The 23,213-nt window shown below is 39.3% G+C and overlaps 3 protein-coding genes across 4 annotated transcripts; 1 reads left to right on the forward strand and 2 right to left on the reverse strand.

The window, feature by feature from the left end:
* Positions 1-993: 993 nt before the first annotated feature.
* Positions 994-10,000, reverse strand: pla2g7 (phospholipase A2, group VII (platelet-activating factor acetylhydrolase, plasma)). 2 transcript variants are annotated; one of them, XM_053337228.1, is made up of 11 exons: positions 9,888-10,000; positions 8,673-8,800; positions 8,007-8,157; positions 7,374-7,467; positions 7,178-7,246; positions 6,209-6,380; positions 3,683-3,796; positions 2,368-2,459; positions 2,100-2,270; positions 1,864-2,012; positions 994-1,476 (listed from the first exon to the last, which is right to left on the reverse strand). In XM_053337228.1, the coding sequence occupies exons 2-11, from the start codon at positions 8,766-8,768 to the stop codon at positions 1,376-1,378; spliced, it is 1,209 nt and encodes a 402-aa protein (XP_053193203.1). In that variant the 5' UTR covers positions 8,769-8,800; positions 9,888-10,000; the 3' UTR covers positions 994-1,375. The 2 variants fall into 2 exon arrangements, with proteins under 2 accessions (XP_053193203.1, XP_053193201.1); XM_053337226.1 differs by having other exon boundaries at positions 9,698-9,940.
* Positions 10,001-11,195: 1,195 nt separating this feature from the next.
* ints9 (integrator complex subunit 9) lies at positions 11,196-18,488 on the forward strand. Its single transcript, XM_053336886.1, has 17 exons — positions 11,196-11,299; positions 11,539-11,666; positions 12,074-12,134; positions 12,868-12,930; positions 13,068-13,207; positions 13,377-13,463; positions 13,681-13,801; positions 14,045-14,179; positions 15,054-15,165; positions 15,690-15,870; positions 16,157-16,217; positions 16,393-16,564; positions 16,660-16,784; positions 17,214-17,381; positions 17,676-17,774; positions 17,901-18,038; positions 18,122-18,488. Exons 1-17 carry the CDS (start codon positions 11,291-11,293, stop codon positions 18,296-18,298), a joined length of 1,977 nt encoding a protein of 658 aa, XP_053192861.1. The 5' UTR covers positions 11,196-11,290; the 3' UTR covers positions 18,299-18,488.
* Positions 18,489-19,595: 1,107 nt separating this feature from the next.
* Positions 19,596-23,161, reverse strand: glrx5 (glutaredoxin 5 homolog (S. cerevisiae)). The gene is made up of 2 exons (XM_053336888.1): positions 22,775-23,161; positions 19,596-20,532 (listed from the first exon to the last, which is right to left on the reverse strand). Exons 1-2 carry the CDS (start codon positions 23,070-23,072, stop codon positions 20,360-20,362), a joined length of 471 nt encoding a protein of 156 aa, XP_053192863.1. The 5' UTR covers positions 23,073-23,161; the 3' UTR covers positions 19,596-20,359.
* Positions 23,162-23,213: the final 52 nt, after the last annotated feature.

A 23,213-nucleotide genomic window follows, 5' to 3' on the forward strand; every position in this document is an offset into this window, starting at 1 on the left:
TGTCAACAGGTTTTAGTTCTGTATAATTTGTTTCAATCTTCTTTTCTTGGGTCGACCGAGCAGATCCTCTTTTATTTTTTCTCTTTTTTTTCTTCTTATGCCTTAATTTAATTGTTCGTATTAACAAAAAAAAAAGACATCTGGTTAAAGTGCGTTTGTACAGAAATAGTTGTGGAAAAAGTAGGAGTTGGTTGTCTCGCCCAGCGTTACCTGGAGCTCTGTTGTGTTGGATATGATCTGTTCTGATAAAAAAAACAAAAAACTGCTGCATAATTCATTTGGAAACAAAATCTGAGTACTGAATCTTTTGTTAAATGTGAAAGGCTGAGTCGAAAACACACGACCAGTGAATTACTATAGTTTTCAAGTAAAGTTTTGTGTATTTGGTGTGGAAATATGCATGCGTTTAAAAGATAAATTTATGTTGGCTCAATAAATATCATTACAGATCAAAGATGTGATGTGGTTTCCTTGGTTTGGAGGAGCTTAATGTACTTAACATACATTACCGAGCAGTGTGACAAAGCACAAGGCTGCACACATTTGTATACAAACCTGATTTATTGGATTTCTCTTGTGTACAAATGCAGATATTTCAGACAGTAAGTGTATAAAAGTAGAAGGTTGTGACATTTCATTGACCCAGGATGAACAGGACTGTGAGTAAAGGCACAAAGTATGTTGATTCATCATCATTTGACCTTTGTAGTGATTAATCCAACTGTCTTAATGATGATTATTTACTTGTGTAGCTGCTTTCTGTTGAAACAGGATGGATACATTTACTAGTTTAAATAATTTAAGATCATAAGACTACATTGTTTAAACAGTACCCAACTTTGTAGCCCGTTGTCTTGATAAGATTCTCATTATCACACTGCAATCATCATAGCTCATCTCTGCTGGAAGATCCCTTTCAGAGACACAGTATATTTCTAAAAAACATTTTATTTACACACTGATTAAAAATAATTTCTCTTAAGAAATTGCAGATAATAGTAAAAATGTGTTCAGCTGCTTTTATACGCAACATTCAGGCCTCATGAAACAAACACTGGTACACTGAGTGTTTTGTCTGTCAAGAAAAAAAAAATCTTTCCTGCTGACGAGGTAGAGATTAGCTTCTTTAAAAAAAAAAAATCCATTATCTATCTTGGCTCTTCAGTGCAAAAACACCATTCACCACAATATCCTCAGTCCATTTTAAACAGTATTTGCTTAAAATATTAATATACGGTCTGCCTGGCTTCTTTTTTTTTTTTTTTTTTAAGGACTGTTCCCGCTGACTCTGACCTGTTTGTGGCGAGATTGTTCAACTGACTGTACAGGAAGCGTTCCAGCAGTATTTCAGTAGTGCATGAGGCGCAGATGAAGTTCAGATAGCAGACTGAGGCACGGTAATATTAGTTCCTGGAATGAGGTTTTCATCCTTCCCGTCAATCAGAGGATCCCATTGATTGAAGTTCTTCTCCAGACCTAAAAAACAACAACCAAAGACGATTGAAAGTCACAATTTCAGCAAAGCATGATTTTTTGAGTTAACCCTCCTGTTGTCCTCAGGTCAAGGGAGGAAGGAAGGAAGGAAAGAAGGACGGAAGGAAGGAGGGAGGAGGGAGGGAGGAAAAGAGGAAGGAAGGAAGTGAGGAAAGAAGTGAGGGAGCAAAGAAAGAGGGAAGGAGTGGATGAACAAAGGAAAAATTGAAGGAAGGAAGTGAGGGAGCAAAGAAAGAGGGAAGGAGTGGATGAACAAAGGAAAAATTGAAGGAAGGAACAGTCAAAAGAGATGGGGTCAATTTGACCCGGGGGGACGACACAAGGGTTAAGGGAAAAAAAACCCAAGAGATAGAAGTTGATGTTTCTCACCTAGATGCTGCTGCAGAAAGGCTAGTGTTGCCTTGTTTGAGAGGTCTATGGCGAGCTCCGGGTCGATCTCTCCCTTCAGTTTCATCAGCTTTCCGATCCAGTTGCCCGTCAGGAAGGTGAAGTCTGGAAAACTCTGGTGCACCGTACCTCTGAAGGAGAAAAAAAACTCAGTAAAAAAATAGATTGACAGGAACATTAATTCTGATGAGACTTTAACTGTGATTGATCTGGTGTACCTGATAGTGATCATTTTCCTCGGTATGACAGCTGAGTCCAACTTCCTCATGCGGCTGATGTTCCCCGCCCACTGGAACTTCTCTGAGTTGATGAATAATATCGGCTGTTTCACTCGAGGAAAGACCTCATCGTTTATTGGGAACATCCAAGCATCCAGCGCTACGCCACACCTGATAAAAGAAAAAATCACAGTCAAAGTATCAATAACTATGATGGATATAAAAAGAGTTTGATGATGTGGATATACATCTTTAAAACTCCACATACTTGAATTTAACCTCTTTGCACAGGGCTTCAATCACCGTCCCTCCACCGAAGGAATGCCCGATCACTGCTATCCTGCACAGATCCATGGAGCCCTGAGGAAATGATGATGATGATGATGATGAGTAAGAGTTTAGGTTCAACTGTTGCCTAGAAACCCTTGCGGGATCCTCTCTTTTCATTCATCGATCGACTTCTTATCGAGGAGTGATAGGTATCTCATGTAGGCCTAAATGTTGGCTTTTATGTTACATGAGTAGAGACACAATTTAAAGCTTCTTAAAAAAACAGCTCAATCGATGATTTCTGAATAATTATTCTTCAGTCAACGTGAAAGGGCCAATATGGCACTTTGAATGTCTTAAAATGACTGTCAGGTTCCTTGAATAAATATTGAAACTGGTTGTGCTGGTTCCTGCTGTTCATACTGTTAAAAGATCTCCTTCAAATGGGCTTATAATGACAGTAACTGGAGACAAAGCCCACAGTCCTCCTTCTGAGCATACATGCATTTAAAACTTTGAAGCTTTTGTAAAGCTTAGCAGTCTGAGTTACTCATATCAAGTCAATATCTACCAAAATTACATTCTTTTTAGCATCTAATTCCCTCTTGTCTCAACACAGTGCTTTCCTGTCCAGCTGCAGTGAAACAATAGTGTCAAATAGAAGGAAATCACTATTAATATGAAGGGATCTTCTAATGGTCAGCATGAACAGGAGGAATGATTACAACAGGAAATACATGCCAATATTCATTTGAGCACCTGACTGTTTTCAGGTGGACTTGAAAAATTGTGAATCCGCCCTTTAACCATTTTACTATAAATGTGCCAAGGAGTCCCTCTCTGGTCAACAAGAACTGGACAGAAATTGAATAGTGCTTCATTATTAGTATATAAATATAGGACTACTGATGAATGTTGTAAACATATCCAAAAAGTCACTATTAATATTTATAAGTTAACAAAGTTATATATTATATTTTCCATCCTTGGAATTTACTGAAACTGACTATTAGACCACTTTACCATAAACATTTTCTCATGAACGATGGATTTTCTTAAGCCTAGGTTTATTTTTGTTTTTGGAGTTTTTTCCAGATTATGTTAAATTGTTTGATTTGTTAGAGATAGTTTGATTATATTTTTCTCTTTGATCCCATCTTGAAACTGTGCAAATGGCCACAGCGTATACATGAAAGAACTTAGTCTTATGCTGCCTAAATAATATAACTATTACATTTTCATTGTTTTGTCTGTTTTCACTTCATGACTTCTCTAAGACTGAACTCACCAACTAAACTTCGTGGAAATGTTACCTTCAGAGTCGACCAGTCAAACTGTGTGTGCAAAACATTTTGCACAGGTGTCCCTGAGTTGATTTCAATCAGTTTATCCAGAGCCAGAATGCATTCATTTGCTCTCTGCTTCACCTGAGAGTGATGGAGAAGAAGGACAGAAATCAGGAGGGAAAAAAAGCACACATCAAATACAATTCTCATTCAAATCCCAGTCTTTTAAATACTTAAGTCAACATAAGGAAGTGCAGCAGTATTGCAAAGCACTACCGACAACTTGATGAAAAATGCAAAAAAAACTTATTAAAGGGGGAGGAGGAGGAAACAAGGATGTGGTTGTGTCACGCAGCGTATCTGTTAGTGAGTGAAAAGTGAATTAGTTGTGCAATCCAGCTTGTGCAAATTCTCAAACCACACTTGTATGAAAGAGGAATCAGTTCTCCACCTCTACTTTTATACACCCAGCGTAGTGTCAGGTTATAACATGCCTGTTGAGAATGGGCCAATTTCTCAAGAAAACCGTGCCTATCCCTTTAATGCCTCTCATGCTAGCCATTCACAAGCGCTGCAATGTCCTGCTGCTCCCTAAATGCCTCACATACTACAATTTTGAGCCGGATGAACTGCAGTGTTTGTTCAAGACGTTTCCTGAGACATCCTACACTATGTCTTGAACATACATACCAACTTCCCACATGTAAGGAACGTGAATAAGTAAAGCATAACTCTGAACTTTTTCAGTTGAATCTCTATGGTAGTTTTTAGCCCCCCCCCCCCCCCCCCCCCGACCCCCCCCCGACCACAATGTAGGTTGAAATAGTGTTGTGTGTGGCGCTGTTCGAATTTCCACTCACTAACTCCGTGTAAAACATAAGTAGAAACAACGTTGTTTGTGAAGCCTTTTTATAAAGCTTATAGTTAGGGCTCTTAGCTTATGCTGCTATAGGCTTAGACTGCCGGGGGACTCCCATGATGCACTGAGCTCCTCTCTCCTCCTCCTCCTCCTCTCTCTCTCTCTATCTATCCATCTATATCCATTAACATTCATGTACTATTAATGCATTCAATAACCTAAACTTCTTCCCCGGAGTTGTCTGTGCTTTCTGGTCTCACAGGTAATCTGGGCCTGTAGACGTCCGGATGACAGATTCCAGTCCCGGACCTTCTAGCTTCATTGTTGATTTTCATTGTGCTTCTCTCTTCTATCCTTTCTCTCCTCTCAACCCCAACCGGTCGAGGCAGATGGCCGCCCACTCTGAGTCTGGTTCTGCCTGAGGTTTCTTCCTGTTAAAAGGGAGCTTGCCACTGTTGCCAAGTGCTTGCTCATGTGGGAATGTTGGGTCTCTTTAAAATTAAAACCTGAAGAGTTTGGTTTAGAACCTGCTCTATGTGTAAAGTGACTTGAGATAACTTGTGATTTGGCGCTATACAAATAAAGATTGATTGATTAATATTTCTCAAGAACCTCTCATCCAAACAACTTCACAACTTCAACTCTGCGCTTCCTTGGATCCTCAGTAATACACCTGCTGAGTGTGAAGATTATCGGACAGACGTACATGCATACAGACACACAGGGATTTTGACTGTAGACTTTAGTATGATGTTGTCATTAAAGGACCAGTATGTGAGATATGTACTAAATTACCACTTTTGGCGCTTTTCCACTACACAGTTCCAGCACTACTTGGCTCGACTCGACACGGTTCCAGGAACAACTTTTTCCATTACTATAGTACCTACTCAACGTGGGCGGGGTCGTCATAGCACGGCTCTGCGAAACTGCCGTGACTTCGTTTCATATGTGACACAAACACATAAACAATGGAGGACATGGAGGCAATGGTGTACTTGCTGCTGTATGTGGCTTTCTGTCACACACAAAACAACAAAACTGAGCCGTATGGCTGTAACACTGTTGCTGGTATTTAAAAATGCCGGGTTTGATTCTTGTGTGGGACGGCTCAAGACTCTTCCAGCGACAACTCTTCTGACCAATTAGTGGCTGGCAGTCTGTTGACATCACATTTAGTATTGGCTTGACTCGCTTGGAACCTCAGCAGAGCAGGTACTAAAAAAGTACCAGGTACCAGGTACTAAAAAAAAAAAAAAATGAGTTGAGTCTAGCCGAGTCATGCTAGAACTGTGTAGTGGAAAAGCGCCAGACAGTGAGTCACTGTAGCGTCCAGTCAGAACGGTTACAACATGAGAGGAAGACGGACTAACGCTACCCAGTAATGCTAATAATAATTTACCGCTGGCTCTAATGTCTCTGTAGAGTTTTCATGCATTGATTCAATGTAATAAAGTCAGCCTTACACTATATTCAGTGAGTGATAATGGTGGTGGGTTGGTGTATTTTGAGTGTGTGTGAAACGCTGCCCCCTATCTGTTTGGATCAGGTGAGCAATTCCTACACATTACACCTTTAAGAACAAACTTATGTATATTATACTCCATTTCTGCTGGATGCCACTAAATTCCTCACACTGATAAAACAAAAGATTGTGCAGACTTATTTTTTTGTGATGATTTAACACTTCGTACTTGCTTATTTCTGAGGTCGAATTCACTCTCTCCGTGCTGCAAAGCCCTGTAATACATCCACTCCTTCACCAGGCTGTCTGCCTCTGAGCCAGCCGGTTTAGGCAAAGTCTTACTGGCCTTCTCTTCTTCTGTCTTCTCACGAAAATAATACGTAGCTGAGGCAGACATGTCTCTGCATTCAAAAGAAAAAGAGAAATGATTCAGTAGCTAACCACCAAATAACAATATAATATAATAGAATAGTCTTTATTGTTAATTGAAAGTAATCCTTATGGTATCAAAAGTAAAAAAAGAAAGAAGATGCTTGTAAAATAATAAAATCAGTAATTAGTACTACAACTAACTAAAACACATAACACACAAGACATTTTTGCCTGGAACAGTTGACATGTCCATTTCTCTGTGGGTGTGTTTGGAAGCAGTTTGTTTACAGTCACACACTGAACAAACTTAATTTGGCAGTGTGACAAAAGCACGAGCGGCCACCGGCATGTGAAACAGACCTCAGTCTCCCCCCTCGCAACAGCCATGAACCAGCAGGATTACTACACCAGACCGAAACATGCTCTTTCTGTGGCTTTAGCCTTTAACCAGCTACTAAAATCCAACAGGACACCCACTTTAGTCCACATGAGTGACAGATTAACAGTAGCCATTATGTTCATCTCCATACGATCCCCCTTGTCTCTATACTGAAAAGAAATGTGATGACCTGGTTTGTACTATTGTCTGCACACCCTTTCCACTCCTACTCAACAGATAGACAGCCGCTTGCAGAAGAGGCCGACTAACGCTCGTCTATGTGGACTAACCCCTGTTACTGTTACTGAATTTCCTCCAGCTGACATGTTAGTTCCCTAATCTGTACACAATATCATTCAAATCTACTCTGTCAAGTCTGACTGATCCAATCCCCCGTTTGTGCTCTACAAGACGCTCCTTTTGTTGTTTAATCACATGAATTGGTACCTGTGTTCCACTGAGGCCACGATGAAGCCCTGAGAGGCCAGTTCTGAACATATAGCAGAGTACAAAGTCCTAAAAAAAAAAGGCCGGGGGGTGGGGGGGGGGACAAAGAAACATCAATTACACATTCCTGGGGTGAACTTTATATTATGAGTAAATACTACAGCAGGTGTCATGAATGTGTTGTGTGTATATATACCTAAAGGCTCCTAAGCCGTGGGAGAAGATAACTACAGGACATTTCCCAGTTGATTTAATTGGAGCGTCCAAGTAGGCTGGGATCTTAAAGGACCCTGAAATAAACAAATAGCAAAAAACTTTTAACTTTTTAACACAAACTTAAAGAAACCATTAAAAAAAGGAACATGCCAAAGTTTTTTTTGTACATGCTAGCAAATTTAATACCAAGTAATGACCATTTCCCAAAATTGTCGTTTCATGATGAAGGTTTTTCTACTTTTAAGAAATCTACTGGACATGCGTACATTTAACTGCAGTGGAAAAATTAACTTGCAGAATTGAAACTGAGTAGAATTTGAGTCATTAATGATTAAAGATCACTGTTGTCAAAGTGCTGTTATTGTTGCTTAATAACGCAGTTGGAAGTGAGGATGAGTCCCCAGAAATGTCCCAATGTGTGCAAAAAAACCAACTCTGACTAAAATCATAACAAACATGACGTAATGGATTGGTTGAGTGACTGAGAGGAAACTTTCAAACACTGTGGTACAACTAGAAACGTGGTGAAGCAATACAAAGTTTACTACAGTTCTCTATATGTGACTTTTAAATGTCATATATCCCATGTGATACTATTTGAAGGTACATTTACCAAAGAGGTAGTTGAAAATCCTTTCACTGAGAGTCCTGTTGATTTTCATGAAGTCTGCCAGACCATTGAAATACTCTCTGCACGGGATCCAGTCTGGCTTTTCTACTTTTTCCGTCTCCTGGCAAGGATAGTAAAGGCGGAAGAAGCTGCCCTGTTGGTGAGATAGATATTGAAGGTTCATAATTAAGGAAACAAATACACAAATGAGAAGCAGTATGTCCCAAATATGGTTTTCTATACAGATCCTGTCATGACTAACTGTGTAACTCTTGCCCTTGTTGGACTGCTGCCAGGCTGACTGATAAGGTCATCATAGAAACTGATAACCAACATCTTATCACTGTTGACTAAGTAGCTGTGACTAACCAAGCCTTTCAATGCCTATTTCTTAAGACTTATTTTATATGCCGTGGCTTTAATTTGTGCTGAAACCTGTGGTATTCTAGTTTTTTAGTCATGCCTGATCCTGTTTTTTCTTCTTCACAAATATTTTAAAATTAGAAATATAAAGGACAGCATGATGTTCACATTGTTCATTGAATAAGCCTATTCTTCTTTCTCATATAAAATGTCCCTTTTGTCAAATTATTGACTTTCTGTTGGGGGAAGGAAAGCATGTCTGTTTCATGTTCAAGTATACAACATACCCTGTGGTTGGACCTTTACCTGCGCTGTGTGGTCCATCATAAAATCAGTGCATCCCACAGCATGGGGGCCCTTGGCTGGCGGGATCCCGAGGTTATTACTGCAGGCGTTTCCCATGGCGAAGAAACCAAGTGTGTACCTCCTCTGCTCTGTGGAGTAAAAAAGAAACAAATTTGTAAATATGCTTAGTTGTCCTGACAGAAGGAAATAAAGATAACCGCAACGATAACACTCATGACTAAACCACAGCGAGAAAACTAACAAGACGTGCTGAAACCACAACTGCTGTTTTCTGACAGGCAGTGTTGGGGAGTAAGTAGTTATATGTAACAGCGTTAAGTCATTTCATTACAAAATAAATGTAACTGTAATCCAAAAAGAAGTCAGACCATTATTTGGAGCACAAATGGGCTTAAATGGTGTCACGGTACCAATTAAGCCAATGCCAGACTTTGTTCATAAAATATATATTTATTTTATATTCCAATATCTACATGAACTAATGAAAATGAGAGATAAATCTTGCTTTGTAAGAAATGATCTCTCTTACAAATCATGTCAGTATCCATGACAAACACCTGAACTTAGATTTTGGTGCTTAATGGATACACTTTCCCTAACAGTTGAAAACATTTGTTATAAAATCAATATTCAGATTTAATCTGTAATTGAAACAGTTATATTACTTATTAGATTTTAAATAGGTCAACTAGTAATCAGTAACATATTACATTACCAAAATAACCTCCTGTCAGTGTATGAGAAGTCACTCACCTGGGTAAAGACTGACATTTAAGTGTGCCCTTTATCATCTGCTTTTGACTGTCAATCTCCTTTCATGCGGGCTATTATCTATAACTGGTTGCAACATGCAAGAAAAAGGCATTGTCTTCAGTATTACTAACTATTATCAAGATTAAAAACAGACTCAGCTGTAATGTAGAGGTGTCAAACTTGATCAGATCAAGATCCTACTTCTTCATGTTATACCTGATAGCATTTTGTAACAATGGCTGAGGAAAACTGTGTGCGTTTTCAGTCCATACCTGTCCTTTTCCACTCGTAAATCTTCTTGACTAACAACTGTACAAATCCTCCATTAGAAAACATGGACCTCAGAGGGTTTGAACAGCACAGCTAACCAGCACAGCTAATCTCCGTGTCCCCTCCTGTACAGAAAAAAATCTTGCGAAATAACACCAATATGACTCATATATATAAGGAAATAAGTCCTACCGGAGATACAGGACGTTTGAGTGTCAAAGTTACTAACATCAGTTTCGTAACATTATCACGTAGTTTGACATTATCTCGAGATAAATACGCCGGTGCGAGTCACTGGGGAGTGGTTTCAACGCTGTGTAGTGGCATGCTGCGTTCAGGTGCTCCTCAGATGGTTCACTTAACCCGAGTTGGAAAAATCGTTTTTTCTGCTTTCGATGTGACTTGACCGCAATCCTAAAACTTCTTATATAATATGGATTTACATAACTTGTTGTCAGGGTTAATGCTAAAAATACAACAACAACTTTTCTAATCAATATAATTTAGGTCACTTTATAGGGACAGCTACTGATGTTTAAAACTTAATACTATATTACAAATGACGTTCATAATAATTTTCCCACCTAGAATTCACATTTGTACGATTATTCCGAGCGTATGTGAATGTCACATTATGTGGGATCAGTGAAAGGGGGAAAAAGCAGTGCCTTTAAGGAAGAGAGTTTATTCACTACAGTTTCCTGCAGGATGCTTCCTCCTACTGGCTGCTCAAAAATACACTACAACTATATATAACCTTCACGTTATACAGGTTTGCTAGAACATATCAAAACTCATTTCCGCCATTGTGATGAAAAAAATAAATAAATATATATAAGTCAATATAATGAGAAACTCAAAACACTATAGAAATAAGTCATCATTTAGAGACAGTTTCTGATTATTTTAAGATACTACTAGATCATTATTTTGCGATAGCAAGTAGTTACTTTGAGATACTAAGTCATTATTGTGAGATAGTTTCTCATTATTTTGAGATACTATATCGTAATATTGAGTTACTAAGTCATGTTGAGATACTAAGTAATTATTTTGAGATACTAAGTCATTATTTTGAGAAAGTTACTCATTATAATGAATTAAATGGGCTTCCATTACTAAATACCGCTGAACTCATATTATCTAACTTTTCTTATTGTAAATATCTGACTTTTGTGGGGTGGGAGGGGGGGGGGGTGTTAGCGGTATAATCATCTGTAATATGTTCTCTAACACTTCCCTGGTAAAACAAATAGAAGTAAACTATCATTTCTTTATCGTTCTGGTTAGAGCCCATAAAAACAGACATCCTGTAGTCAATTATTACACTTTAATTGATATTTTGATTACTGTTTGGTAAATGGACAGTGCTGTTATATATTTGGTTAAAAAGTCTCAATGTGTGTGCTTGTTTTCTTAATTATTACCCCTCTGTGTCTCTGTGTGATGTGAGTGAGGAAGACCTCCGGGCCGGTAGGAGGCAGCAGTCAGTAAACACCGGAGAAACAAAGCTGGTAGAGACCGGGGAAACGGTGATAGCCAAAGCTAAGTAGCCTGGCTAAACCTTTATTCACCACTTATTGCTCCTGTTCAATATGAAATTGGTGAGTAAAAACAAATTATTAGCACATTCAATATTAAAGTAGACTATAACAAATGAGTCTGCAGCTGTGTGTGTGTGTGTCCGCTTTTAGACAGCTTTAAATCTATACTAGATAAATACATAATGTCCTTAATTCTACTTCTATTGTGTCTTTTGCATAGTAAAATGTTTTTTTTTCTTTGTTTTTGTTGTTGTTTTTCTCCACATGTGTGTTTCTAATGATTGTATTTCCTCTTACAGTACTGTCTGTCTGGTCATCCCACCTTGCCTTGCAATGTCCTCAAATTTAAATCCACCACCATCATGCTGGACTGTGGACTGGACACCACCTCCGTCCTCAACTTCCTGCCCCTTCCTCTAGTGCACAGGTGAGTGGGTGGCATCAGTGGTAGCTAGTTTCTTTCTTTCCTTCCTTCCTTCCGACTGACCAACCGACCTACCTTCCTAACTTTCTTCCTACCATCTAACTATTCAATTTCTTGCCCATCTTGCCACCTTCTTTCCTCCTTCCCTCCCTCTCTCCCAACCAACTGACCAGCCTATCATCCATCCTTCCTTCCTTCCTTCCCTCATTTATTCCTCCCTTCTTACCTACCCACCTACCTATCTACTTAACTTTTTACCTATCATCTAACTATTCAATTTACTACCCATCTAGCTACCTTCCTTCCTCCCTTCCTACCCATATACCTACCCACCTAACTTCTTCCCGTCTTTCCCTCCTTGGTTACAGACCTACCAGTATGAATTAAAATGTGTGTTTGTCTCTTTTCAGTCCACGACTCTCAAAGCTTCCTGGTTGGGTCTATAAAGATGGAACGATTAACTTGGAAAAGGTGAGAAGCTGATGTTGTTCATTTAGCGCTCACTGTGTGCAAATGTTGACTTGTGAGAGCAGCTTAAAGGACGGGTTCACAGTTTCAGTCAGGAGCCCACATGAACTTAGAAATATATAATAAAGATTTTTTTTTTTTTTGCTGTAATAATTCCTCCTGTTCATACTGGCCATCAGAGGATCCCTTCATAAACAATTATAATGTAACGAAAAAGGACAAAAATGTATTAAAGTTTATCTGAAGTTAATATGAAGTTTCTGCCATCCAAATGAGTAGAATCAAGTAGATATCTTTCTACTTACATACTTTTTACTGCTAAAGTCCTTCTTTTTGTTACTATACTTCCGCCATGGCTCAACAGAGAAACACCAGGAGGGAATCTGATGCTAAAAAGACTTGATATGACTAACTCAGACTGCTGAAGCCTCATATAAGCTTCACATCAACTTTTAAACGATTGTGTGAACACACTTACACTGAAAGCACATTTGAAGGAGATCTTTTAAGATACAGTATGATCGGGAGGAATGATTACTGCAAGGAAAACCTTTTTCACTCTTTTTATGAACCCCAGACTATTGTTTTTAAAGACATACTTGGAAAAACTGTGAACCTATCCTTTAAATTTCATTCTGCAATTTTCCTGTGAAATATATATAGAGTGCGTATGATGATTAATTAAACTAAAGTTAATTAAACTACACACTAAAGTTGAACATTTCCATCTTTCCAGGAGCTGAAGGAGTGTGCAGGAAGAGTGTTTGTGGACTCACAGCCAGAGTTTTGTCTGCCTGAGGTAATAAACACAGCCACCACACATATATACTTGTACACATATAAGCTGCCATCACTTATTTTACTGCTTGAAATAATAATACATATTTGCCCTAAATAAATAAACTAAGTAATCGTTTCTATTTATGTCAACCTCAGAAAGAACTGCTGGATCTGTCTACCATCGATGTCATCCTGATCTCCAACTACCACTGTATGATGGCTCTGCCTTACATCACTGAGCACACAGGCTTCACCGGCACCGTTTACGCCACAGAACCCACTCTGCAGATCGGCAGGTAATAAAAACTCAACACTCATTCATTTAAAGGAGTTTATTATATTGTGTAAACAGAGCCAGAGGTCTAAATTACTGTTGCTAATTTAATTATGTGTTTGGGTTTTTTGGGGGGTTGAGATAAATTTAATCATTTAAGAAAATGCTGCTTTGTGCTGTTTTTTCTTCAGACTGCTGATGGAGGAGCTGGTGAACTTCATGGAGAGAGTTCCCAAAGCCCAGTCTGCCACCTGCTGGAAGAATAAGGAAATGCAGAGGTGTGAAAACTCAGACTCAGACTGAGTAGAGTCAAGCACAAATAACCTAGTATAACAAGTGCATATATATATATATATATATATATATATATATATATATATATATATATATATATATATATATATATATATATATATATATATATATATATATATTTATTATTATTATTTTATTTTTTACATGATCTGAATATATAAATCATTTGTGTTATATAAGGATGCTCCCTGCGCCACTGAAGGATGCGGTGGATGTGTGGACGTGGAAACGATGCTACAGTATGCAGGAGGTCAACTCTGCCCTCAGCAAAGTGCAGCTTGTGGGTTATTCACAGAAAGTGGTAAGAAGTTATTTTGTCGAAAGAGTCAATTAATAGTTAAACAATGATCCTGTTCTCCTGTCTGCTTGCATGAAAATGTACAATTTAAAAGTTAAAAGGGACAAAAACATAATAATAAAACAAAGCAGATCTTCCTCAGGCTGTGACTCATTATGTTGTTTGTATGAAATTAGCTTTATTTGACCTCTTTCTCATGAATATTTATGTCTCCTCTTACTGACATGTTTTTGTTTGTTTCTGCAGGAGTTGTTTGGAGCGGTACAAGTCTCCCCATTAAGCTCTGGTTACTCGTTGGGTAGCTCGAACTGGATCATCCAGTCTCACCATGAGAAAGTTTCTTATGTGTCGGGGTCATCCCTCCTCACCACACATCCACAGGTAGGTCCAGATGCCTAATATAGATATAGATATAGATAGATAGCTAGATAGTTAGTTAGTTAGTTAGTTAGTAGAGCCTTTCACATTCATAAATGCATATTCTTTTCTCCATTTTGGCCCCCTGTCCTTAGGGTTAAGGTCTCAGGGTTAGGCTTAGATTCATGTTTTTTTGGTGCCTCCTGTAACCACTCATTTAAAAAAGTCAGTCAAATTTTCATCACCGCAGAGCAGTAGCTTGAGAATGACTGCTGGTTTACATGTAGTATTCATGAGCCGCGTTCAAATCACTAATTCTGTTGTTTGACAACAGAAACAGACAAAAATATGTAAATGAGAACAAATATATTGTGAATTTGGTTGTATATAGTTGATCACAGAGAGGGCAGGAGGAACAGAGGTTTAACAAGCGCTGTCTGTCCCACTTCTCACCAGATGTTGGCTGTGGTGTGAAGTTTTATTATTTTCAACTTTGAAAGAGGAGAGAGAGGAAGACCTGTTAGCTTTTACTGTACCTCTCTTCCCTTTACTATTTGTTTAAAGGAAAACCTGCTTTAGCTGTTTAGGCCTACATATAAGTGCATCATTAAATATGAAGTCATTTGATTTCTGCCCACTAATTTGAGCACATTTTCGGACAAAATAGGAAATAGTCTACTTCTGTTGCAAAGACACATCTGATTATCCTGTTCAATAGAAAATTATGAATACAAAGTTTGGTTGTGTCCTTAAGAGGTTTTTTTTGTCAGAAAAAGCTGGAAGGGACTTAGATATGAAATTAGTCTTGCACTCTGATTATCTCTCAGGACAGTTTTGCTCACAAAGCGACCTCTAACACATCTGGTGATAATTTAAAACACCTGCTCTCCTCTCCCAGCCGATGGACCAAAGCTCCCTGAAGAACAGTGACATCCTGATTCTGACGGGCCTCACCCAGATGCCCACCGCCAACCCAGATGGCATGCTGGGGGAATTCTGCAGCAACCTGGGTAGGTGGAACTGCACTGGGCCAGAGAATGCCTCTCATAATACTATAAATATAGTTACTAAGTCAAAGACTTTAGCCACTACCAGCTGCAAATTGGCTTATTTGTTCAGATGTACAGTATCTCACAAAAGTGAGTACACCCCTCACATTTTTGCCAATATTTTATTATATGTTTTCATGGGACAACACTATAGAATTGAAACTTTGATACAATTTAACAGTAAATCTATAAGCCATACAAGCTGTACACTTATATCAAAGTTTCATTTCTATAGTGTTGTCCCATGAAAAGATATAATAAAATATTTGCAAAAATGTGAGGGGTGTACTCACTTTTGTGAGATACTGTATACTCTGAAAACTGATATTCAGTCTTTTCCAATACTTCTGAGCTCAATGAGGCAAAGGTGCACCCCCTAGTGCTCGGAGGAATATTACACCTAAGTACAAATCAAATACATAGCACAATAAATGTCTGTTGGAATAAACATTTTTAATGCTAGTTATTTGTATCTGTGTCTGTAGCCATGACGATCCGTGCGGGAGGCAACGTGCTAGTGCCATGTTACTCATCGGGGGTGATATACGACCTGCTGGAGTGTCTGTACCAGTTCATCGATAGCGCCAACCTGGGCACGACACCCTTCTACTTCATCTCGCCAGTCGCCAACAGCTCACTGGAGTTCTCTCAGATCTTTGCTGAGTGGTGAGGAACTGTTTAATATTTAATCATTTGTTGTGTGTGTGTGTGTGTGTGTGTGTGTGTGTGTGTGAGACTCAATGTATGCATTTTCTGTCAATATGTGCATTGCAGCAAACAAAAAAGATTGTCATTTAAATACTCACAAAACCAGGAGTAATGCTAATTTTCAGACACATTAAGTCCTCTATCATCTGATATGTGATCTCAGCCACCTGTTCCTGGCTGACTGGTTCAACATGATTATTCTGGGATATTCTGATTAGTTCTGATTTGTTTTTAATTATTTCAGGCTTTGTCACAATAAGCAATCAAAGGTGTATCTTCCAGAGCCTCCGTTTCCCCATGCAGAGGTAAGTCCTGCTGCTGGTGTCAGTGACAATGGAAACTTCTCACTAGAATAAGAGCCAAAGAATATTTTCAGCCTGAGAAACAAACTCTAGATGAGCGTCATGTGTTTTTAATGTTGACTTGATCTGGTGAATGAATGTAGAGCAAACAACAGTCCCTGTGTCGTCATTGTTTCAGCTGATCCAAACCAACAAGCTCAAGCACTACCCCAGCATTCACGGAGACTTCAGCAGCGAGTTCCGTCAGCCATGCGTGGTGTTCACCGGCCACCCCTCTCTGCGCTTCGGGGATGTGGTTCACTTCATGGAACTATGGGGCAAATCCAGCCTCAACACCATCATCTTTACCGGTGAGTAAGGGGAGCTCATTAAAGGCATGAACTGAAATGATAAAGTAGACACTAAGGCATCTAAAGGCCTCTTTTTCTCTCCGTCACCCCACCAGAACCAGACTTCTCTTACCTGGATGCTTTGGCTCCCTATCAGCCGCTGGCTATGAAGTGTGTTTACTGCCCCATTGACACACGGCTCAACTTCCACCAAGTGTCAAAACTGCTCAAAGAAGTCCAGGTAACATAACAAAGGACCAAATATAAAGCTCAACATGCATAGAACTGGTACATAAAGCCTTAAAAGCTGTTATAGTCAGTTCACTGGAACCCTTACATACTGTTTGGGTCAAATTTGACCCGTTTTGAAAATTGAAACAGATACAAACGCCCTAAATAACATTGTTAAAGCCTTAGGCCCAACATTTCATTCAAAGGTTGCATCCTTCACTTTCAATATATTAATAGAAATGAGGTTATTATGGCTGCTGTGTTCTCATTTTAGATAACATGAAATCATAAGATAGTGTGGTGTGGAATGTGCTTTATAAACAAATACTGTCAATGAATTTGCTATAGGCACTAATTATAAAGGATGCTGGGTCAGAATATGAACAGTAAAGGTCTGTGTCACTTGTTGATCACTGTCCCCTGACTTGCCCTCCTACAGCCCCTCCATGTGGTGTGTCCAGAGCAGTACACCCAGCCTCCACTGACCCAGTCGCACCGCTCCGATCTGATGCTGGAGCTGCAGCCCCCTCCCATGCCCTACAGACGCTGCTCTGTACTCAACCTGCCCTTCAGACGCCGTTACGAACGTGTCTACATACTGCCAGAGGTGAGGCACATCAGAGCAGTAACTAGTACAGTCTTAATTACTGCGGGTTCTTCTCTAGCTTGTCTGGTTAAAAGGGGCTTAATAGAGTCATCTGACAATGTTGAATAAAAGATAAAAATCAGCCCTTAAGGAAACAGATGGTGAGTGCATATTTGAAAGTCTCTAATGTGTTGGTATAAGACGCTAACATATGGCGCTTAAAAGGCAGAATAAAGGATTGAAATATTCAAACTCCAGAAACAGGTGGCCGAATTTCATGTCTGAAAAACTATCATTTGATTTTTCTTTTCCTAGCTGGCCAACTCTCTCGTGCCGTCTGAGATCAAACCTGGCATCTCTGTGGCAACTGTGTCCGCTGTGCTGCACTCCAAGGACAACAAGCACACACTACAGGTGCGTACACGTCTGTGTGTGGATGTGTGAATATTTTTGGTGTTCATAAACCAAACTCATGAGAAGCCAAACAACAAAAGAATAATTTTCAAGCTTTAAAATCTGTCTGTTCTCTCATGTTGTCAGTCGGTGCCCAAACCCCCTCCAGCACCTCCCAGCAAGAAGAGGAAGCGGGTAATGGAGGAGCCCCCTGTGGTGATGGCCCCAAAACCCCTCCTGAGTGGAGCTGTGCCCCTGGAAATGTTTCTGTCCACATTGCAGAAGGTAGATGCAGGTTGAAACTGTTGTCAATAAATTTTACATATCAGTGAAAGAACATGCAGAATAACTTGTTTGTTCCTCCACAGCATGGCATCACAGAGGTGAAAGTGGAGGAGACGACGGACGGACACATTCTGCACCTGCAGGCGGAGGACACACTGATTCAGCTGGAGGAGGACGGGACACACATTGTCTGTGACAACAACGAGCCGCTGAGGACGACACTGAGAGACCTGGTGCTCCGTTTCCTGCAGAAACTCTGAAAAGAATCCTCTTCACACCTCCATATTGATAAGATTTATAACAGCGTTTCTGCTGTATTGGACTGGAGATAGCAACAGAAAGGATTGAAAGTCCTTGAAAGGCCCCACCTAAGTTGTCTATTTAACACTGTAACATTTACAGTAGTTTTACTGTAAAGTCCAGTTATATTTTGTAAAATATTTTGTATTAAAGATGAATTTTTTTTTTTTTACAGATCATGTCTCTGACTCTTATGCAGAAATGTTGTAAAATCTGCAAGTGATAATGCACAAATCATAATTTACACACATTTCTAGGAAGTAAGAAAAGAAACCCATTAATTCAATAGAGGTAAATGACAAAACTACAAGTTCCTCTTCATCAGTAAGTGTAGAAATAGAATTTCACACTCATATATTTCAAGTTTTATCCAGATCACCAGGTCACGTCAATTTCTGATCTGCTACATTAACCTGTTGTTCACATTGAGCCTGAGAATTACCTCTGGATACCTTTTGATAGTGCCAACATAGCCCTAAAAACCCAATGACATACATTTGCTCACTATAAGCTGATAATCACATTACACCGGTGTGAAAAAAATAAATGCTTTTGTTTGCCTAAGGTGCTTGGCCACCATTCAGTGACAGCATGTAGGGATTTAACATTCAACAGACTAACGTCAATGAGCCAGCTGATCAGCTTTTTTTTTAAAGAGGCACAACAACTGGCTTTTGCTTCATATAGGGACTTTATGAAGGTTTGAGCTGAAGCCCGGTGTGTGGATGTTGTCCCAGTTGAATGAAGTACAAAAAAAAATCCAGGTTGCTTGTTATTTTGTGTCACAAAATATTTAATTGGTTTTGGGTTTACATGCAGCTAAAATACATTTAATATGCTTTCAATGTACAATATCTTACAGTGTACTACATGACCATTGCTTTGATAATACAGCTGTGTGCAGCAGATAAGATGAACATCTATGATAAATGTCAGGGACTCGTGAGCTCAGTGAGAAAACAACAAAAAAAGAAGCACTTCCATTCATTTGTTTCAGAGACAAATTAACAAATACCACAGACTTGGACAGACATTTAACTTTAAATATACCTGCTCCTGCTTGTCCACATGTATTGTAAATCAGTCGTCTTCAGGACAAAAAAAAAAAAGGTATCGGGGTATGTTTGTTGCGTTTCAGCGGGTGTATACACAAAAACAGAGGGTGCACATTTTGTAATGCGGTTCCTGGCGGGAAGAACAAATAGTGGACAATGTTGCTGGTTCCACTGAAGCAGTGCACGTGTGTAACGAGGTCAGTGAGGTGTCATCCATGTCTGTTTTTATTCATCAACATTACAAACGTACAGACACACATTAAATAACATATTTATATTAAATATGAACCCATATCCGCTCTTTTCAATAACTCGAGCATGGTTTTTTCTTCAGACAGAACTGTCCCCTTTTTGTTCTTCCTTTAAGTACAGGCAGTGCAATCGAAAAGGTTTCTGATACCAAGCAGTGATATAAAGGTCTTTATAAAGTCTCGCTGCACCCTGAGGAGTCGTTTGGTCTTGAACTGACTGTGGCTCGTGAAAAAAGGGGGCGAACGTGACAGTCACCCTCTGGCAGTAGCAGTTCAACCTCATAGTAAAATGATTCTTGGTAACAGTGGCGTTAGTTCATTGGTGTTTTTATGCCCCCAGAAGCCTATGATTTAATGTTTAAAAATGTTTTATGCACAATATGATGATTTTTCTCTTTCTAGATGCAGTTGATTACTTTTCTCTAACGGCTGATCGCTATTAAACACATTTTATGCCTCAGATCTGGGCCTGATTGAGTATAAGCAGTGCAGCAGGAGCTATGCTTCACAGCCTAAATTAGTTGTTAAAAATGGTAAAAGCGTAAACATCCCTGACTCAGGATACAGTGCCGCCACTAAGAAATGCTTATACTCATCACTTTTACTCATATCTGCACTCTGTATGGCTGCCTAGAGGATTATGAGTGTGGGTGGGGGTTCAACCGGTTAAATGTGTCCTCTGTTTCGTCAGCTGTTTGAAGTCCGTCCATTCCTTCTACTTTGAATCTTTTTCGGCGCCCAGCAGCGCAGACTCAATGCCCAGCTTCTTCAACTCATCCACCAGATCTCCGTTCTGGTGCATCTGGAGCAGGATGTCGCAGCCTCCGACAAACTCGCCATTGAAGTAGACCTGAGGGATCGTGGGCCAGTTGGAGAATTCTTTGACTCCTGTGGAGGGCAGATGGCATTAGTGTTGAGAGTCACACAAATAGCTTCAAACCAATACATTATCAGGTTTCTGACCAAGAGAATGAAGACAGGATTTTCACATTTCACATTTCTCTGTTTATTGTTCTTCCAAGAAAAGGGCATTTTGCAAACAGGAAGTGGTGAACTTTGGTTTCACTCTGAGCAGCTGAAACACCACTTTACAAAAATATCACCAAACTACTCATGTTGGATGAAAACTGACTGAAGCCATTTTCACCAGTTTGTTGCCTTTGAGGTTACATGAATCAGTGGTGAAGATAATCATTAGTTGAAGCTCTAAGTAAAAGGGACACAGTGAGTCTCTAATAGTTCTGGGTTTGTATCACTTGGGAATACCCAAACATGTTTTCAGTAACAATGAGGAACACTTCCTGTAGGATACAATAGTGGATCGTTGGACGATACTTAGGCTTTGTCAGGCAGTAAGTAGTCCTGATAGACTCATCTCAACCACTGTGTCTCTAATTAAATAGCAAAATATATACATTGAGGCCTTTAAGTACTGTCCATGTCCTGCCCTGATTTAAACCCAGAAACAGCTAACATCTGGGTTAGGTTTGTACCATATTGTATCATCCAAAAAGAGTTAAGTTGAAAAGGTTATAAACTACGGATTGATATCAGGGTAACCAGTTCAAAAAATATTATTAAGAGAAAGCTAAAAACTTATCTCTTCACTTTAGCTTTTCTATGAGTTACAGCACTTCTTTTAAAAGTTGTAATTTTACTTGATTTTATACATTGCTTTTATTCTACTTTTTAACTACTATTTTTATTTGTTTATCCCATCTTATATTACATTAATGTTTTTATTTCTTTCCCGTTTCTTCTTTTTTTCCCCTTTTTTTTAAAACATTGCTTTATGCTCTTTTTAAGTTCCTTTTTTTGTGAAGCACTTGGTGTATGTAATTTATTTTTTGAGCTGCTATTATTGTATGCAAGTTGCTATACAAATAAAGTTATTATTATTACTTCAACATAGCTGAAAGGAGTTTGGTTTGGTGAGATCACACAGAACAAAAACAAGAATCCCTCTCACATACAATGATTACATTTGGACATAATTAAAATAACATAACATAAGATTTAAAAATTAAAGGCACAAACAGCCTTGAGGTCGGTGCTGTTACAGAACCTGTTTGTCCTGGTTTTTATACTTTTCAGTCTTTTAAAAATAAGAGAGGAAGTTAAAAAAGATGGACTGAGAATATTATGTCCCTTCTTCTTCTGTCTCATGGTGTAGATCACAGTGAGGGATTGAAGCTGATACCTTGTGTACTACTTTGTTCAGATGTTTCCTGTCTTGTGCCGAGCTGTGTTTATACCACACACTTATTCCAAAAGTTAAGATGCTCCTGATCCAATCAAAAAAAAATGTTGTTGAAGTGGTTTGGCTACAAAAGATCAGATAACAAACCACAGTAATATATAAGAAGTGCAAGAGGACTGCAACAACTGTACAATACTGCCCGATATTAGCATGTCACAAATATATCTGTATCAGCATATAAGTTGTCTGATGTATATTTTTATTTTGTAAAATGTATATAGGCATTTAGGTCCTTATTTCACCAGCTGAGGCACAAGTACCTGGTTGAGTGACAGTGGGACTAATAAAGGAATATTCTATCTTTAGTCAATATTATCATTCCTTATTTTAGCCTAGTCATGGTGTGGGTGCACTTTTATTTCTCTCAGCACTGCTATTACGACATCACCTTTAAATGGTAAAAACCCATTAAGAGCCAGTCACCAGTGCTGATGCAATTACTGGAAACAGCTTCCTTGTTCCTTGACATCATTTTGTTCTCTGTGTGAATAGAAAAGGTTTCAAACCAGTTTGGCTTCAAAAAGTGTTAAAAAAGACAAGCCATGTCCATACTGGCTGGGGGCACCACACCCTTTGGTCCTGCTGCTGAGCTCTGATAACAAAAAAAAACTACACCTTTAACAGATATCTACAAAAAAAGTACTTGAGCTGGTAGCTGGAGGGACTTGATGGTGTACTGGTTTACACAATAAATAATAGTTAATAAGCCCAGCTGAGACACAGACACTGGTTTAAATCAATTGCAGGTTATTTATCTCATATTATTTCTGCTTGACAACTTTCATTAAAAGCTAAAAATGAAACTGAGTTGTTACAACTTGTTGCAGCCATGACTCTGATCAGGGTTTTTTTTTTCTCTGTTTTTCTGACCTTGTCTGAGATCCTGGTCCTCCAACACATTGTAGGCCGCATAGTTGTCCACTCCGTGCATCCTGAGGATCTGAACCACGGCGTTACTGAAGCCACACATGGGCTGAGCCGGCGTCCCCTTTATGAAAACCACCACCTTGTCCTTCTTCACCATCGTGCCAAGGTCCTTCTGCAGGTCCGCAGACGCACACAGGAACCGGGCCGGGGCCGATAACACGCGTCCACCGGCCGGTCTGGTTAGATAGTGTGCTGCTCCTGTCCGCAGACAACTTACACCGGCTCTAATTAAACCATTCATTGTCTTTTTGGTGGGTTATAATTTGAGTACGAGGAGAAGAAACGCCACAGAAAACAGACGCTTCAATCCAAGCTCTTCAGTGTAACCTCTTAACGTGAATTGGCAATAGTGAGAGGAGGCGGGGACCTCAGAGCTGATTGG

The sequence above is a fragment of the Scomber japonicus genome, chromosome 17 (assembly GCF_027409825.1).
Source record: "Scomber japonicus isolate fScoJap1 chromosome 17, fScoJap1.pri, whole genome shotgun sequence".
Lineage (NCBI taxonomy): Eukaryota > Metazoa > Chordata > Actinopteri > Scombriformes > Scombridae > Scomber > Scomber japonicus.